We start from the raw sequence: 20312 nt of genomic DNA on the forward strand, positions 1-20312 counted from the left end.
TGGATTTTGGTGGTCATTTAAAGAGATAACATCCACACGAAAAATCTGCAGCAAAATGTCACAAACTGAGGATTTAAGATCAGGACAATTTACAATGCAGATTTTTCTAGCAACATGCGAACAGGATCTCTATATCCCGTGGACTTCGCTGCTGCTGCTGTATTTGGGCTTCTTCAGAAAACTGTATTTTAGCGCATGGAAAAATCCTGCACACATAAACACGGAGAATAGAACCCATCGATGTCAGAGGGCTCATTCTCATTTCTTTTTTGTGTGCATGCAGTTCACGAGGGCGCAAAAAACCTGGATTTTCCACTGCAGAAAACTCACAGTATATTTGCCCTGTGTGAACGTACCCTTAGGCCGGTTTCACATGGGCGATAAAATCACGCAATTTTCGCACGATACAAGGGAATGTGAAACCCAGAACTATGAAACCCATGCTTTTCAAGGGTTTCCTTCACATATGCGATGTTTTCAGCCATGTTGCATAAAAAAAAAATTCCAGCATGCCCTATTTTTCTCCGTTTTGCTCTTTTTTTTATTGCCTGTGTTTCCCTAGGGAGCTTCGCTTTACCAAATCACGCCACACGAACTTGCAATTTTCGTGCAATGCAATGCATTTCTAACATTAGAAAGTCCTATTGACTTTCTCGTGAGAAAATCGTAAGCGGCAGCCATGTTTTTGCAAGAAAAAGCAGCGCCGATGCTCAAACATCGCGTGAACAAAACGTGATTTTGAGATCGCCCGTGTGCAGCTAACCTAAGGAAGGCATGCCGGTTTGGCCAGGACATGATGGGTTATCAGAGAGGGGAGAATATAAGAGTGGGAAGTACAAATCCCAGCATGCCTATGTTGTCACTATGTGATATTAGAAGACATTACAGGAAGGGGATGTAGGAGAACTACAAGGAAAGAACTCTCAGCATTCCCCTGGCAATAAGATCTCATCAGATCCTTCTGCTCCACTGCCCATCGTAGATGGTGCTCGCTCACATCAGCGTTGGGGAGTTCAGTTTTTTTCTGGTTTGTTTGGGGAGGAGGAATATGGCTCCCTTCGCCAAACAGACCCCTATTTACTGTGCTACGGCAAAAATGTATGGCCGTTTTGGGAAAGTCAAGTGTACCTTGTGAATGACGTCATATGACCCATGACGTCATTCACAAGGTACACTCAGCTTTTCCTGAACGGCCATACATTTCTGCCGTAACAACTGTAACAGAGGCCGTTTGATTTCCATCCAGCTATACCCCCTTCCGATATAATTGCAGGTCCTTAAGTTATTAGCTAAACAGTATCCAGATCCTCTACTCTTCTCCTATCTGCTGAGTAGTCCCCCCTGCTAGTAGACGCCGCCCGAGGCACAGGGCTCAAACTGCCTTATGGCTGGAACACCCCTGACCTATCCAGTAGTCTGTTATATATAAAATGGGCCGGTGGATTAGGCTTAGGATGTAACAGTGTTTTTTAACCTTAGGTTAGAGTTTATACACTGCCTCATAGAGAAAATGACCCACCATGAAGAAATGGTCAAAATGAGACAAAATTCAGCCAAATGCCAGCTGAGAATTGTGGAGCCGCACAATGTCGGATGCATCGGTCTGTACTTTGTGACCCTTGTGTCCAGCTCCACTATAATGATGCACATTTCGTTTAGTTGACCACCAATTCCCTATGATAAAACCTTTACTACCACGGCAGTGAAATTGGCAGCTTGCTTTTACCTTGTGGGCAGCTGTATCCGGCTGGGCATGGCTGGCATGTGACATCAGAGGTGCTGGCACTGCGATAAGTCCCTGGTCCACATTTACTACATGATGCTTCTGCTGAATCCCGCAATGTGATCCCAGGAACCGCGGAACTCCCTCCGGGACAAGACATCATGCGGACACTTCCAGGAGGGCAGTAATAAGGAAAAGTGCAACTGGAAGGCAAGAATAACCCCCACAGAGGCAGGTAAGTAACCCCCACAGAGGCAGGTAGGTAGCGCAAATTATTTAGTACATTAACTACTGGTGATGAAGTAAGAGATTTCCATCAGGTGATGAAGCATGTTACAGAATATGTTAGTGCTATATGCAGAAGTTTTACATGGGCTCACATATGTAGCAGTCTCTTCCCTCAGTGACTAGATGATTGTAGGGGTCCTGCTTGAAGACCCCCCATGAATCTTGTTTAAGCTGATCATTTTCCTTGAAGCACTACCTGGAGCCCAATGAAATCAGTGAGCTGTCCATGTAACGCACAGATGGGATGGTCCCCCAGAGTTAAGGCTCATTAACACACAATTATTATTGCTCAAAATTTGCTCAAATTCAATCATTTGAGCGTCAACCGTTGTGTGTAAATACTCCCATTTTTTACTCTTCGGCTGAACAATGATTTTTAGGTGAGCATAAAATCCATTGTTTAGCCGGAGAGAAATTAACACAGACTGCATGCTGTGTTTACTGTCTATGGTGCTGTATTCTCCACGGGAGCGCTGCTTACATTGTATTCAGCTTGCAGCCCCATGATAGAACAAATGAGCTGAATGCAGAGAACAGAGCACAAAACAATCGCACTTTTGAACGATGATCAATGCTTGTAAATGGGCGCTAAAGGGCTCTCTGCTATCAGAGAACCCATCTATTCACCCAGTAGGCTGTAACAATGGGCTGTGCAATATACTGCAATACTTGACAGGGTAATCACATTTGTAGACACTAGAAGACACGTGCATCACAGCACCCAGGAAAATAAATCAGACTATTTTGATGCTGGGTAGATCGCCAAAAGTTTTGAAATAGACACAAATTTTGGTTTTCACAACGTTTGCCACTTCATTGTTTTTAGATCTGTTAGTCGGATGTTTCTATGGTTACTGAAGTACAAATATAAGCATTTCATAGGTTTTTAAACTTTTATGGACAAATACATCAATTTTAGGCAAAGACTCAGTATTTACAGTGTTGACCCTTATTTTCCAAGATGTCTGCATTCCCATTGGCATGCTAGATATCAGCTTCTGGGCCAAATCCTGACTGATGGCGACCCATTCTTCCTCAGCACTTGAAGTTTACCACACTTTCTTGTTTTTTGTCTACCCATTTTTTGAGGATTGACCACAGGTTTTCAAAGGGATTGAGATCTGGGGAGTTTCCTGGCCATGGACCCAAAAAGTTTTGTTCACCGAGCCACTTAGTTATCACTTTTGCCCAGTGACCTGGTGCTCCATCATGCTGGAAAAAGCATTGTTCATCCCCAAATTGCTGCTGGATGGTTGGGAGAAGTAGTTCTTGGAGGATGTTTAGAAGCCCGTTCTTCATTCATGGCAGTGTTCTTAGGCTAAATTGTGGATATGAACCACTCCCTTGGATGAAACTTGACTCCACACATAAATGGTCGCAGGATGCTTTAGGCCTCATGCACAAGACCATGATTTCGGCACATATTATGGACGCAATGAACGGCCAGGTGACATTCAGTGAATGAGCTCTTACGGTTGGCATGACACTGGACTCGTGGTAGCGCTCACCTTTTCATCTCCAGACAATCATTTATCCAGGTGTCCCAAACAGTCTGAAGGGGCTTCATCAGAGAATATAACTTTCCCTAGTCCTCTGCAGTCCAATCCCCGTACTTCCTGCCAAAGGTCCGTCTGGCCTTGATGCTTTTCTTGGAGAGAAGTGGCTTATTCGCTGCCCTTCTTGATATCAGGCCAACCTTCAAGAGCCTTTGCCTCACTGTGCGGCAGATGTACCCACGCCTGCCTACTGCCATTCCTGAGCTCTACACTCGAAGGGAGGGGGATCACCACAATTTTGCCTAAGATCACTGCCATGAATAAAGCATGGCATATAAACATCTTCTAAGAGCAACTTCTCTTAACCATCCAAGAGCATTCTGTGATGAACAATGCATTTTCCAGCATGATGGAGCAACAGATCATAACAGAAAAGTGATAACCAAGTGGCTTTGTGGATAAAACATTGAAAGTTTGGGTTCATGGCCATTAAACTTTCCCGATCTTTATGTAATTGAGAATCTGTGGTGTGAGACGGTGACCGGCAAGGTGCTGGAGGGCAGGTATGTGTCGCCTAGGATGCTCTCCTGTGCTGCCTTGGGGAGCGCTTGGGCAGATACGTGCCACCGAGCAGCCTGGGCTTGGTGGAGGAAGCTGGCAGTATAGTGTTAGTAGCATTAAGCCACTAACACGTTGTAGTGTGTAAGTGGCTCCAAGCCACATAATCCGGGCTGGCTTTTCCTGGAGTGACCAAAGTGAAGGGTGGGATGGTCACTCCCACGTACCAGGTGGGGCTGGTACCAGGCCTTATAAAGCCTGGGCCTACAGGGCCTAGGGGGAGAGCTGAGACCTCTGCAGGTCTGAGAGTCCTGGCTGGCTGTGTGCAGGAGCCATTTTGGTTACCAGTGTGTAGACAGGGACGCTCCATGTATAGTAAGTGCTCAGACGAGCAGGATTTACTTTATGTTTGCCTGATGTTAAGGCCTGTATTTTGCTTTGTTTGCTTGGAAATAAACCCAGGCAAAGCCTGGACTAAAGACTTTATCGCAAGTGTCACTGTCTCTGACTGCTTATGCCCAGGTTGCTACCGATCCTAAACGCTAATCCCTCACAGTGGTCAATCCTCAAAAAGGGGGTGAGCAAAGAAAAACAAATACATTGTGGTAAACTCCAAGCACTGCTTAGGAAGAATGGGTTGCCAGTCAGGATTTGGCCCTGAAGCTCATATCCAGAATGCCAGAGCGAATTACAGAAGTCTTGGAAAATAAGGGTCAACATTGTGAATATTGAGTCTTTGCTTTGATGTATTTGTCCACAAAAGTTTAAAAACTTGGGAATAGAGATGGGCGAGCCTACTTGGCCACGCCCCTTTTCCACCCGAGTACCGCGATTTTCTAGTACTTCCGTACTCGGGCGAAAAGATTCGGGGGGCCCGGTGGGTGAGTGGGGGGTTGCAGCGGGGGGGGGGGGGGGGGAGAAGGAGAGGGCTCCCCCCTGTTCCCCGCTGCTACCCCCCGCTACGTCACGCCTCCCCCCGCCCCCCGGCGCCCCACAAATCTTTGCACCCGAGTACTGTAGTACTCGAAAATCGCGATGCTCGATCGAGTAGATTCGCTCATCTCTACTTGGGAAATAATTTAATTGTACTAACAGATCCGACTAACAGATCTAAAGACACTGAAACAGCAAATTTGTGTCAATCTCAAAGCTTTTGGCCATGACTGAACACAGATGTTCCAGAAGTCATGGGATAGCAGTATGTAAATTGATATTGAAGTGGCGTTATCTCAGATTACGACTTGGGACCCATATAAGTTGTGAGGCGTTATCTTGTGAGTGATGTTGAACATTGGCTAGTGTTTCATGGCATTCTAGAGCGTTCCTATGAATGGTATGGCATGCATATTCACTGACATTAGCCCAATCAATCATTTTTAGGATGTGATGAATAGGTCCTTTTTGTACCCAAAATCCTGCACCTACAGCATGACTCAACATCCCTCCAAATATCATCCATCCACTACCCTTCGTTGGGCTACAAGGGGTTCTATACAATATTAGTTCCTGTCTTATGACTTTGGCATGTCAGTGTATATGGGAAGAACTGGGAATTATACCCTCTACATATATGACCAAAGGGCAATAAACCATCAATGAAGCATTACAACCAGGTGTGTAGCTAAAGGCTCATGGGCCTGGGTGCAAAAGTTTATTTTGGGGCCCCCCAACTTAACCCCTTAACACAGAGGCATAACTTTAAGCTCCTGGGCCCCAATGCAAAACCTACAACAGGGCTCCCAACTATAATGCTTTATTCATAGTACTGGGCTCTCTATATGGAGAAGAGAGGCCTTATGGGCCCTCTAAGGCTCCTGGGCCCAGGTGCAACCGCATCCCCTATAGTTATGCCACTGATTACAACTATATAGCAGATACTACACTGATACTCACAGTTGTGCACTGGTGTTATAGGTAGTAGATCCCTCAGGACAGAAGAAGCCACTGGGACATAACGGGGGAATCCCTGTGCGTGGCGTGCAGTAAGATCCCGCTCGGCAAGACGATTCGCTGATAGAACCTGGGACGAAAAAAATCACGGATTATCTCAAGTTGTTTCTCAAAAACCTTCAAGTATCAGTTTGAAGCACTACTTTACTTTATGCTATTTAAGGTTTGAAATAATCCAATTTTCTGCATTAAAACCGCAGCAAAAAAAAAGTATAAAACAGCAACAAAACCTTCCTTGTGCCGCGTGTACATGAATGAGTGCTCCAGTGGAAATGTAAGTCTTTTCCACCTCCAGAGAAGGATCCTCAGGATATGATAATATGTCTCGTCTGCAGAAAAGGAACCAGTTGTGCAACTCTTTAATTACCCCATAAAAGCACAATCTTATGTAAATCAAACATATTCTGAAAGTTTCTAATATGTACTGTGTTGTAACTCCCCACCATTACCAAGACCTCTGATTGATGGAAATTAGAATTCAGGGACATCAAAGGGCAGTCCGAAACTTTGGGCATTTTTCTGTTGAGGATTGTGGTGGGGACTTTTTTTTTCCAAATTTTTAATGCTTGTTAACCATTTCCAATCCACTGTCTGATGTCTAAAGACATTATGCTTTAAGGCTGTACAGCTCCAATGTTTGAAGACATCCGTTGGGGCTCTCTTACTGTATATTGCCAGCCTCTCTGCTGTCGGAGCCTATCCAACGTGTCACCTCATGCAGTACTGGCTTTAGCCAGCATATAGCGCTGTTGTATAACGGCAGAAAAAGAGTAAACCCCCTAGGAAAACCAGGATACAAATTGGATTGGAAAGGGTTAAAAGGGGTTGTTGGGAGTTTTGCCTTTTCCAAGTCCCCACTGATCATCAACAGAACAAAATGCCCTTTTTTAAACTTAACATTTTTTAAATTTACCATTAAAAAAAAACCCTTTATTAATTTTATTTTAATTTTTTTAGCCCCCCACAGGGAATTTGAATTGGCAGTCCTCTGATCACATGTGTAATATACTGCAATACTTCAATATTGCATGATACCCTACATTGGTAGGCATCCTATTAAGCTGTGCCATAGGCAGGGATTAATATGAAGAGATCCACGGCAGGTTTGGGTGCGTTTACAAGGGTCCAGGCTGCTATGGTAACCAAACTGCACCCTGTGATCTCATTAGGAGGGTGCTATCTGGCTGATAGAGGGACCCTCTCCTTCTGTCAATTCATTTTAATGCCACCATCAGTATTGACAATGACATTTAACTGGTTAACTGCCAGGATTGGAGTTATGTCTGATCCCAAGCATTGCAGTCAGGTGTCAACTATCAAAGACAGCCGACACCCGCCGTGTACATAATTTCCTGCCTGAACATCATGGATTGATGATATAACAAGTTTATCACATAGGCTAATGCAAACTGTATGGGGACAATCGATTGAATGTGTACTCCGATGATGGGGCATTTTTTTCAGTTTTCATCCATCCACTGGATAGACAACTTGTCGGAAGGCTACCTTCTAATAGGTGGTGCTGCAGAGGCACCATCTTCCGTTTGCATACCAAATTTCCCAGAAGAACATTTCATGGCCTTTCAAGTCTTCTCATGCCTATAAGGAGAAACTGTACCCGTCTCTACCCATAAATCCATGAGAAACATTCAGTTCCTGATCTGTTTTAGTCAAAGGTTGTCCTAAGGCTAAGGCCCCCTGTGCACGGGTGTTGTGGTATCCCGCGGCGGATCCGTACCGCGGGAGTCGCCGCCCGGGAGCAGGAGCCGGCAGACAAATTTCCGCTTGTCAGGCTATCTGACAGAATCATGACAATTTGCAGCATGCTGCCAATTGCTGGCCGCAAGCGGAGAATCGCAATGATTCTCCGCTCGTGGACAGGGGGCCGCCGCTTTCCATAGCAAGGCTATGGAAAGCTTTTGACGGCGTGATTTGCCAGCGATTTACCGCCAGCTAAATCCCGTTCGTGGACAGGGGGCCTAAACTGTACTCTGAATCTTCAGTCTCAGGGTTCAAAGTTGCCTTTTAACCCCTTCCTGCTGCAGCCCTTTCAGTTAGTTTTTTTTTTCATTTTTCCATCCCCACTTTCAAAAAATCATAACTTTTTTCTTTTTCTGGCGATGAACCTATATGAGGGTTTGTTTTTTTCGCATGACAAGTTGTATTGTTCAAAGACATCATTTATTGTATCATGTAATGTATTGGGAAAGTTTAAAAAATTTCCAAGTGCCGTGAAATGGAAAAAGTGCAATTGCGCCATTAAGGGAGGTGACCAGTAGTTTTCATTCTAACCTTTTGGTTTGTATAACTTTTTGATTGCTTTTTATAGAATTTTTTCCCCTAGCAGTACCCCATTTACTGTATATTGGTGATATCCGTTTCTCCTGCCCATGTGCATAACCTTACATTTATCAACATTGAACTTCATTTGCCATTTTCCTGCCCAAGCCCCCAGCTTATCCAGGTCCGTTTGTAGCCGTACATTGTCCTCCGTTGCATTGATTATATTGTATAATTTTGTGTCATCTGCAAATATTAATATTTTGCTGTGCAGCCCCTCTATCAGGTCGTTGATAAATATATTGAACAGAATGGGGCCTAGTTCTGTGCCCTGTGGCACCCCGCTAGCGACGGCCCAATCAGGGTACAAACCATTTATTACCATCCTCTGCTTTCTATCTCTGAGCGAGTTCTTTACCCAGATACACACGTTTTCGCCCAATCCGAGCTGTCTCATTTTATATACCAGCCTATTATGAGGCATGGTGTCAAATGCTTTAGAAAAATCCAGATATACGAGATCAATAGACTGTCTTAGATCTAGCCTAGATGTGTCACCTGTACTACTATTTTTGAGAACATTATCCCAATTATTGTTGCTGATAGTAGTTCTGAGCTGATCGAATAGTGCTTTACTAAAGTTTAGTTTTTTGCCGCTCCCTGATAAGACTTCCTATTGAATGACAGATGGAAATTAATTATATTGTGGTGACTATTTCCCAAGTGTCCCTCTCCTTGCACCCTCATGATTCTGTCTGGTTTGTTAGTTAATAAGTCCAGGATGGCCCTCCCTCTAGTTGGCTCCCACACAAGTTGGGTAAGGTAGTTATTTTTAATTATTCTCAAGAAATTATCACCTTTGTGAGATCCGCAGGGTTCATCTTCCCATATTATATCCAGAATTAAAGTCCCCCATAATAATTACTTCATTGCAATTTGACACCTCTTCTATTTGCCTTAATAATAAGTTTTCAGGTTTTTCTATCATTTTTGGTGGCCTATAGAAAACCCCATCAGGATTTTGTTATTTTTTCCTCTCTGTATTTCTAAGCACAGAGATTCCACGTGTTAATTTCCTACATCTATATCTTCTCATAGCCTCAGCATTAAGTAGGATTTAACATAGACATATGCCTCTCCCTTTCTGTTTCCAACAGTCACTTCTGAAGAGATTGTAGCCCTGTAAATTCACTGCCCAGTCGCACTTATCATCAAGCCAGGTTTCCGTAATTCCTACTATGTTGTAATTTTCTTCAGGCATTCTCGCTTGAAGCTCACTCACTTTACTAATCACACTTCTTGCATTTGTTGCCATACAATTTATCTGGTTGTTGTTACTCTTTATATTCATTATGCTACTTATGGTCCTATTAGTTGTTCTAACTGTACAAAAACTTGGTCCCAGGTCACTGTCTACACTGTCTTCCGCCTTATTATTCTTTTTGCCCTCCCCCCAGTCCCTAGTTTAAAACACTCCTCCAACCTTTTAACCATCTTCTCTCTTAGCACAGCTGCACCCTCCCCACTGAGATTCAGCCCATCCTTACTGTAGAGCCTGTAGCCGACAGCAAAGTCAGCCCAGTTCTCTAGGAACTGAAGTCCTCTTTCCTACGCCAACTCTGGAGAAGCCACTTGTTTACCTCCCTAAGCTCCTGCTGCCTTTCTGGTTTGGCTCGTGGTACAACTAGTATTCCAAGAAAACTGCCTTGGAGGTCTTCGCCCTGAGCTCAGATCCTAGATCCGTGAAATAGTTTTTGAGGGGCCTCTATTGACCACTAACTTTGTCATTGGTGCCAATGTGTATCATGACCGCTGGATCCTCTCCAGCCCCTCCCAGTAATCTGTCAACCCAATCCGCGAAGTATCAAAATCGAGCACCAGGAAGACAACACACCGTTCAACGATCCTGGTCTTTGCGGCAGATTGCCCTATCTGTCCCCCTTATAATTGAGTCCCCCAGCACTAGGACCTGTCTAACTTGCCCTGCACTCCCCTTCACCTTCTTACTGGAGCAGTCATCTCCTGGTGTTCAGAGGGCATGTCGTGCTGTAGCTGTGTTATGGTTACAAACATGCTTTGGTACAGGTAGATCGTGGTTTGGACAAGTCAGGAAGGAGGGAAGGGGAGAAAGTGTTGTGTAATTGGAAAGATACTAATGGGTACACAATGAAATCTGGATATTGCAGTTATCCAGGATATCATAGCCCCTTCTGGTAGGGCATTCACCAAGTGGGGGCTGAGCCCAAGAGCATTTATAAAATTGTAAATAGGACTAAAACACTGTACCGTCACTAAGCAGCTACAGATTGTTCAAGAAGTGCCTTAGAACATATATTTACATACCTGATGGGCACTCATAGCCAGACCGGCAGGGGATTCCAATGATGTTAACTTCCAGAGTCACAGCTGGGTTGGGGCAATAATAGCCATCGGGGCAGATCTCACAGTCCTGAATGGATGCAGCTCCTGGTTCCGTCCTTAAAGTGCCAGCAGGGCAGGCCAATGGGTCACTTGTACCTGGACACCAGTACCCAGGTGGGCATGGGTAGTCTTCATACATAACAGTACCTAACATTGAAAAAGTAATTTCTATTACATTAAATAGGATCGACCGTGTTAGAGAGAGACAAAAAGGGGTTCCGAAGAAACGCCCCACAAGATGAAAATTTTATGCGCTTACTGGCAGACCAAAGCTTATGAGCGCCCATCCTCATATACAGAACGGTTTGCTTGTTAACCCCTTAAAGACAGAGTGTTTTGGTCCTAAAGGTCCAGACACTTTTCTAGGGATTTTACCCATATGGTGGCATTACTGCCTTATTTTTTTTTAATTTCTTCAACTACCAAGATTATTATTGCTGAATTTTTTTTCCTGTGGCTATTTTTTAATGTCTTTTTTTCTTTTCATTGACTTTTTATTCAGTTTTTCAGTTTTATTAGGGGTAAAAAGTAAATTAAAAAAAACATTTTTCTATTTAAAAATTTGTAGCTGTTTATTTGAGCGTAAATATACTAATTTAAAAAATACCGGAACGGGTTCCTTATTTTGTTTCAGATGTTTTGATATATAATTTGTATAGTTTCAGATTATAGGGGGGATATGGCAACGGTTTTGGTTGGCGCCAGGGGTGTATATATATATATATATATATATATATATTTTTTTTTTATTCTGTAATTTTTTTAAACTTATTTCTGTAACTATTTTTTTAAGATCTATGTCCCCCATGACATCATATAAGACCTCTGAAGGTCGTTCTTATTGTCTTTTTTTAAATTTCATGCTTTTTCACTGCAGCTGGTACATCCATAGGAGTCCCAATTATAGGGAAAAACTTCCCCTTGTAGCGACAGTAGTCACTGGCAATAGTTGATCTGGGTCTGCTAAGACCCTGCAGCTCTGCTGTGGCAGGGAGTACTCGGTGGTCACGTGATCGCTGGCCCGAATAGCGGAAGTAAGACTTCTGCTTTCTCTCATTACATAGCACTCATTGTGCGCTATGTAGCCTGCAAGAGAGAAGGCAGAAGCAGTTAAAACTACTTCTGCCTTCTCCTTCAGGTCATCACCTGTGACTAACAGCCAAAGACCCGACCTGTTCCTGCTACATTGAAGGAGAAGGAGCTTTAATCCCATGCCGTATTTTTACTATCAGCCAAGATTAAAGCCCAGTGCTAAGTGCCGTAAATTTACTGTGCTTGGTTCTTAGGGGGTTACAAAAAAATGTATGTTGTGGCAGAGACAATCTCTTTCCAGTGCCAGAGTGAGTTATGGCAGGTGCAGCCACAGAGCTGATGTAAGAGGGGTAACCAGACCTCCAGATTGTCTTGTTGCTTAGGTAACTGTTGATTTTATTGTTGCATTAATATATCATCTGTTACTTTTAGGAAAGCCAGGAAAACTAATGTGGTGGTCTTGGCAATGGAGGAGGCTGTGAGGAGTTGTTAAATAGGGGACTCTGTTAAGAAGAGTTGGTTATGATGAGTTGTTGCTGTCTGTTGAGCAGAAGGGAGCAGATATAGAGCTACCCATGGGCTCCCGTTCCTTGCTAGAAGCGACGCACTTGTGAGGGAATTCATGAGTTGAAGACTGAGACCACCACCTCAGGAAAACTGAGCTCATTGTACGTATACAGCTAAGTGGAAATAAAGACTTTGGTGTTGCAAGCAGGTGGTTTCTACTACCTTCAATTCCGTCTTACCGCCTGAAGCACAGATAGGGGTGCAACAAAGCTTTCTTCCAGGGGTTCCTCATATCAGTGAGGAGGCCTCAGGCCCTAAATATTGAAATACCACTACCTCCCACCAGAAAGGCTTTCACCGAGCCTGCCTGCAGCATCTGCTGCTGGGGACCCTTCTCCTTTTTTCTTCCAGCACTCCAACTAAAGGATCTTGGAAATCCGCATTTAAGGCATACCAGTCACAGCCACCCAGAAAGTGGAACCTGCAGTGGAGCAGGAAAGTGTGGTTGAGGCCGACCCTCAACCGATGACTTGTGTAAAATACCATGTGAGAACTACCCCAAATCTCTCCTAAGTCTATTCCTGTTAGCAGTGAAGTATTGGCATCTTACTAGTTTACTTCAATAACAGTCTTTCTATTGTTTTCTTCTTTCTAAAGTTGTTAGTGTATGGTTTGGGGCAGCGCCTATAACGGAATGGGTGGGTGAGTGCGCAAATGATTGTGAGCCTGTGAATATAAAGGAAGGAAACTTGCCACGTGCCCGCGGGGAAGACCCTAGTAAAGGTCCTTACCTGCTAGCACCGGAATCAGGGGCGTAACTATAGGGGATGCAGAGGTTGTGGTTGCACCCGGGCCCACGAGCCTTAGGGGGCCCATAAGGCCTCTATTCTCCATGTAGGGAGCCCAATACTATGACTAAAGCATTATAGTTGGGGGGCCCTGTTACAGGTTTTGCATTGGGGTCCAGAAGCTTCAAGTTATGTCTCTGGGCAGCATGGTTTAGGTATGGGTACAGGTACAGATACAGATAGAGGGGGGGCCCCAGCTTGCGTTTTGCATCAGGGCCCCTGAGCCTTTAGTTACGCCCCTGACCGGAATCCCTGTCCACTGTAGTATTTCCAAGTGCCTTAAAGCCCCTTTTTCAAGCACAACATCCAATAGTCCATGTGGTGCTTGAAAAAAGGGGCCATGTGAGCCCCGAAACGCGTTGCACGATGCATATTGGACGTTATAGTCAGACCTTTATATGTTCTCCTTTGTTTTTGTCGTGTGATAAATAAAAATAAATTTTTTAGGAACATTCTTTTCCGGATGGTTCTAGTCTATCTACAATAGTGACAGAACCTTTACAAGCACAGAGATTTCTCCTTTTTCCACATTCTTTTCCTACTGTTCTTTTAAAGTTGTGTCTTATCTTCTAGAGTACCTTCTAGTCTAAAGTACATGTAATTGAATTAATATCCGGGAAAGGTGGCCATTTCTTCCCACAAATAACACTAGAACATTGATGATATCACAGAACTGAAGGGGCCCCGAGAATCAGCTTGATTTCCAATTTCTACCCAATTTGGAAAATAGCCAAACAACAGTAGCCCAGTCAATAGCGTCTTCATTATTTTGATCACTAGTGATCTCAAAGGTCTCCTAAATTGTGTGGGAGTCACTATCAATGAATATAGTTTCCAACCTGGTAATTTGCAGAAATAGCCAGGGGGGCAGGACTGGCAGTCGGCAGCTCTCTCTGCACCTGCAAGGGCACGGTAAGTGTGAACAGGGCACTCCTGTGGTTCAGCCGTGTGTCCAGAATTGTTCCGATTCTCTCCACTGCAGTAATGCCCAGGTGGGCACAAAACAAGTACTGGGTTTCCTACATGAAGACAAAGCCATTGCTGTGAGTATTCATGATTATCAATGAGTCAGATTTACAGTTAGAGAAAGCTACACAGCACCTTCTTTACACCAGTATCCCCGAGGGCAAGCCACACAGTCGTCCCTGTGCCTGCCTCCCGGAGAGCTTCTTACTGTGTTGGTAGGGCATGGGGTTGGCGACACGGTGCCTTCTTGGCAGTAGAAACCTGTAGAAGGAAATCATCAAGGACACAGGATAAGATGTTGGTTGGTGGATCCCGCCAATTTTATTGGGATTTGCTAATAAACTTAAGTCTACGGGGACTACCGGACTGCTGTAGGAAACCGGGATTAGAATCATTAGATTCTAATCACTCCATGGTGAAGAATAGAATAAGAAATGGTGAAGAATAGAAATTAAGTATAAGTAATGTGTCGATGTGCTGTAGATGCAAGTTGCGCCTGAACCTCTCAAATGCTACTCACAAACATAGGAACTGTGCCGGAGTCTAAAAGTTGCAGAACTTTTCATTATGCACTAATCAAACTTAAAAGCTATGCCCACATTTACAAACAATGAAGCAGATTTATGAAATGGTCTAAAAGAAAAGCTGCCTGTCTTTCTTGTTGCTAGCAGCCAATCACAGTGCAGCTTTCATTTCATATTCAAGCTTTGAAAATGAAATCTGCTCTGTGATAGGTCGCTGTGCACAACACAGACATTTTTCTTTCAGGCAGTATCATAAATCTGCCCCAACATTTATTAATTAAAATGGAAAATAAAGGGGGGCGTGGCCTGGACGCTGAGCAAGATGGCCGTGTGAGGGAAGCGCTCCGTCCTAACGGCACCGCCTAAGCCTCTCATCAGCAGCTAACAAGCGCTAAAATGGGGAAAACCTCAAGGGACAGGAGCGTGGAGCACCAGGGGACCCCCCGACCGGCGAAATTACAACCGGACATGCAGCGCTTCTTCAAGGAGAAGAGCGCTCACTCGCCGCGGCCTCCCTCCAAGATGGCGCCGGCAAGGGAGCTCATCGCGTCTAACAGTAAGGGGGAAGGGGAGGGAGACTCCTCGGAGGGAGAAGACTGCGAAACCATATCCAAAGGTTTCATGAGAAAACTGATCTCGCAGGCCCTGCGCCCCATCAGCGCGGATCTCGCTGAGATCAAAGAAGAATGCAGGTTAATGGGGCACAGACTAGATGATTTAGAATCCTCTTCTTCAGCGGTTATTTCGCACGCGCAGCAACTGGAGCAAGCTCTGAAAGACCAGCAGATGCATCTAAATAAAGCCCTCCTGATGCAAGAGGACTTTGAAAATAGGAGTAGACGGAATAACCTGCGCATCAAAGGCCTCCCCGAAACCTTTGCAGGTGACTCCCTCCCTAAAGTGGCTAAGGAAATCTTTGGATCGCTCCTGGGCGCGGAGAGAGCTGATTCTATCCTAATTGAGAGAATTCACAGGGCCCTGCGACCCCCTCCAGGCGATGCGGAGCCCCCACGGGACATAATTTGTAAGCTCCTCGCCTTCCCTGACACTCTCGCTATACTAAGGGCTGCCCGTACTCACAGATCCCTTTCATATGCGGACACTACTCTCTCTTTATATCAAGACTTGGCGCCTTCTACCCTGGCTAAACGCCGTCTTATGCGCCCGCTACTGGAAATCCTTAAAGAGAGACAAATAAAATATGCCTGGCTCTTCCCGTTCGGGCTCGGATTCTCCCTTAAAAATAAAAGGATTAATATCCGTTCACAGGAGGATCTGGAGGGGGTCTGGCAGCTGTTGGGGATCGAGCCTCTTGACCTCCCCTGCTGGCAGCCGCTTCCGGATCTCCCCCGCTTCCACCCACTGGAGCAACTTGGGAGAGAGCAGGCCTCCGGAGGTTCCAAGTCGCCCAGGGAGAAAAAGAAAAGGCCTAAAGAGGATTTCCCTGGATAAAATGCGAATGAAGGAGTTTCGGCTATTTAGTCCCGCTTGTTGGGTGGAAGTCGCTGAGGTCATGTCTGGAGGGTTTACGTTGCCATCACCCGTAGGTTGCTGCGGAGAGTACTATGGAGCCTTTACCATCTCTGAAAGAGACATTTATTTCTCTTCATAGCGGACACAACACACTCCGTAGCAGGCGGCACGGACTACCCTTGGACTGGGTCCCCTCAGGTGGCGCGTTGCGCCTGAAAAGCAGGACCGGCGAGTCCCACCCCGGACCCACGTTCCCAGTTTCTACAGTTTGTTGGGCTTTTTCGTGTTAAGTTTTACACCTTCAGCGGTGGCCCAACTGTGACCCTTGATTTAGAGTGATTTGCACCAGGTTCACCTTACGATATACCCACTCTATTTCCACTCTCTAACCCCATAAACAGTCGGAGAGGCCGGCGTTAGTGCCTGTCAGACCAGGCTGTGTTGAGTACACCACTACCCCGGTGGTGCCTGTAACTTAACAGACCCCCCCAGTAGTACGCCCTCATCTTGGTGGGGGACTCGGGTTACTATACACCCTCCCCCCTCCCAAGGTACTACTTGTTGAACTCGCGGACGCTTTTGTCTGCCCCTGTACCCTTATCCCCCCCCCCCTTTTTTCGTTCTCTGTGTTTCCTCACCCCTCCCTTTTCTCCCATTAGTACTATACATAAGAACTCGTCAGGGAACTCCTTGTACAGTGTACCATCAATAGTACCAGGTTGCAGTAGTATTTCTCTTAAACTTTGTGTGTAGTCACATTTTCTATTTCCTCCTCTATACAGGTCGGGTGCCATGGGGGACCTCCGGCTCACCTCTTTCAATGTGAGAGGACTAAACTCACCGGCTAAAAGACACAACACAGCTCTTCTCACCAAAAGGTATGGCACGAAAATCCTCTTCATTCAAGAGTCACATTTTAAGGGAGACAGAACATTTAATCTACCGGGGAAATATTTTTCCCAAGCTTTCCATAGCACCCACCCCTCCTCAGCGTCAAAGGGAGTCTCAGTTTACGTACACAAAGATGTAAGATTGATAGTAGAAGCTCAATATAGTGATGGAGAAGGCAGAGTACTTTTCCTGAAAGGAACATTGAATAACGTAAAGGTCACCTTGGCCAATTTATATGCCCCAAATGCTAATCAGATCCAGTGGCTGTTGCAGCAATTAGAGACTCTGCAACACTTCGCGGTGGGCCAGCTATTGATTGCAGGAGACTTCAACGTCACGCTCAACCCGCTCCTAGACTCCTCAGTGGGACGCTCTCAGGTCTCACAGAGCAAGCTAAAGAAATTAGGGAAGTGCTTGCTTGGCTTGGGGGTGGTGGACGCCTGGCGTCTTCTACACCCCTCGACAAAGGATTTCTCCCATTACTCCTCAGTCCACTCCTCGTTTCAGAGGTTGGACTATATCTTTGTCTCCTCCGCCCTCCTTGCGACCCTCGAGAGGGCGGAAATCGATACGATTACGATCTCGGACCATGCGCCAGTGCACGTGGTCTTACGCCCCACACACCAGGTACCGAGGGAATGGAGATGGAGAATGAATGCTTCCATATTAGAGTCACTGGAGGACAGAGACCTCCTAAACAAAGCGTTGGAGGAATACTTCCTCTTAAATAGCGTCGGGGACACCTCGACTCCGGTGACCTGGGAGGCCCATAAAGCCTACATGCGTGGCATGCTGATCGCACTGGGCACCCGTGTGAAAAAGCGCTTACAGAAAGAGATAGACGGGATACTGATCGAGATTGCCAAGTTGGAATTGGTGACCAAGCTCTCTCAAACTAAACTTAATTTGGAAAGCCTTGCAGCCCTTAGGGCAGAGTTAAAACGCCGCCTGGACGCTAGATTTAACAAGAAACAGCTTCACTTTAAACACATTATCTTCGCGCAAGGGAACAAGGGCAGTAGGTACATGTCGTCTGTTATTAAAAAAGCTAAGACGAAAAATCTAATCAAATCAATAAAATCTGAAAAGGGTCAAGTGGTAACTGCCTCGCCCGACATAGCAAAAGAATTCCAGGCCTTTTATTCTAAGCTATACAATTTGAAAGCCAACTCTAACCCGTGCGGACAAGAAGACGCCAGCCAATTAATAGACCAGTTCCTGAGGCAGGCGAACCTCCCCAGGCTAAACCCAGCAGAAACATCTTCTCTGACCTCTCCGGTTACCCAATCGGAGATTCAGAAATTAATATCATCCTGCCCGCCAAATAAAAGCCCAGGCCCGGATGGGTTTACCATTCACTATTATAAGACCTTCCAAACCATCCTAATACCCAAACTCACTGACCTTTTCAACGACTTGTTGAAGGGATCACCCCTCCCTAAACAGTCCCTTGAGGCCCACATCACCCTGATCCCTAAAGAGAACAAAGACCTGGAATCGTGCGGTAGCTACCGCCCGATATCCTTGATCAATCTGGACATGAAGCTTTGGGCGAAACTCCTCGCCGAAAGGATGGGCGGCTTTATGACCAGCTTGATCGATGAGGAGCAGGCAGGCTTTATGAGGGGAAGGGAGGGGAGGGACAACTGCCTCAGACTCCTACACGCTGCAAGGTACGCACAGTCACACAAAATACCCTTGGCACTAGTAGGCACGGACGCCGAAAAGGCCTTTGATAGGGTTGATTGGAGCTACATGGAGGGGGTACTGCGCCATTTTAATTTCCCGGGAGAATTTATCGCAGCGATATTCTCCCTATATACTCAACCGTATGCACGTCTCAGGATAAATGAGGTACTCTCCCCTCCCTTCGACATCAAGAACTGCACGCGTCAAGGCTGCCCCCTGTCGCCGACCCTCTTCATACTGGCCCTTGAACCCTTCCTACGGAGAATCAGGCAGGACCCGGCTATAACTGGCTTAAAGGTCGGGAATAAATGTCTTGATACGGCAGCATATGCCGATGATATAGTGTTCCTGGTCACAAATCCAGAAGAGGGCTTGACAAGGCTCGCGGAACAACTAGAGGAGTTTGGTCACATATCTAATTTCAAAGTCAACTTCTCGAAATCGGTAATTCTGAACGTCTCCATTCCCTCGGCCCGCTATGATATCTTGAGAGCAAAATCCCCCTTTTCATGGTCCAATACCTCAATTGACTATTTGGGAGTGAAGCTCACTAAAAAAGCAGAGGACCTTTACAGAGCTAACTTCGCTCCCCTGTTAGATCAGGTGAAGAATCTGCTAGGGTCTTACGACGTCCCACTGGCCTCATGGTTTGGCAGGAAGAATATAATAAAATCATACATCTTGCCAATAATATTATATAAGATGCGTATGCTACCTATCTTCCTGCCGAGATCCTTTTTCAAGTGCCTTAATTCTGCCTTCTCGGGATTCGTGTGGAGGGGGAGGAGACCACGGTTGGCCGGCAGTTTGCTGATGAGGAGAGGCGCTGAAGGAGGGATCGATCTCCCTAACCTTCATGATTTTTACCAGGCGTCTCAACTGGGATACTGGGTAACTCTTGCCTACCCTCATAAAGATGATCTGCCCCAGATCCTGGCCGAGGGCTGTGCGGACGAACCCCTGATGGGGGATCTCTGGCTACCAGCTAGGTCTCGCATCGGTGGTCGAAGCTTCAACCCCCTCTTGAGAGGCCCATGTGCAATGTGGGACAAACTGAGACCCTCGCTGGCGCCGGACCCATCTCCCATCCTGCCACTCCGATTGATCGGTAGACTAATGAGATATCCGTCGGACTCTTGCTCGGCGTCGATCTGGAGGAGATCCGGTTCATTGACAATCGCCGACCTACACTCCCTAGCTCACCTCCCCCCAGAATCTATAGTTCAATCCTTGGGCTTCACCGAAAACCTCTCCTTCTTACACAGAGCTCAGATTAAAAATACCATAGAAGAGTTCCTCATGCTACACCAGACACTCAGACCGACTTTGCTTTTTGAACAAACTCTAACCAGAAACAGGGTCGGACTGAAAAAGATCGCCTTTCTCCGCAGGGCCTTCATTACCCCGCCAGTTGAATATAAACCGGCTTTCCTCTCTTCATGGGAAAAAGAGCTGAACATTACTCTCACATCTGAGGAGTCTAATTTGATTCTTAAAACCTCCTTTGGCCTATCGCCTTGCATTTTAGCTCAAGAATCTCATTACAAATTGCTGGCTAGGTGGTATAGGACGCCTCAATGGCTATTCGACCACCATCTGACCCCACAGAACCTATGCTGGAGATGCAGGGGGGACATTGGCTCCTACCTCCATATCTGGTGGACAT

The 20312-nt window shown here is 45.7% G+C and overlaps 1 protein-coding gene across 1 annotated transcript in view; it reads right to left on the minus strand.

Annotated features, from left to right (window-relative positions):
• LOC136632041 (uncharacterized) overlaps nt 1-10841 on the minus strand; it is an 83401-nt gene extending 72560 nt beyond the window's left edge. Inside the window, exons 1-3 of the mRNA XM_066606608.1 lie at nt 10639-10841; nt 5959-6085; nt 1727-1926 (exon numbers count right to left, since the gene is read on the minus strand). Of these exons, the coding sequence (XP_066462705.1) occupies nt 1727-1886 (160 nt within the window). The 5' untranslated portion in view covers nt 1887-1926; nt 5959-6085; nt 10639-10841. The remainder of the gene's footprint in view (nt 1-1726; nt 1927-5958; nt 6086-10638) is intronic.
• Between the last annotated feature and the right edge of the window lie 9471 nt (nt 10842-20312).

The sequence above is a fragment of the Eleutherodactylus coqui genome, chromosome 6 (assembly GCF_035609145.1).
Source record: "Eleutherodactylus coqui strain aEleCoq1 chromosome 6, aEleCoq1.hap1, whole genome shotgun sequence".
Taxonomy (NCBI): Eukaryota; Metazoa; Chordata; class Amphibia; order Anura; family Eleutherodactylidae; genus Eleutherodactylus; species Eleutherodactylus coqui.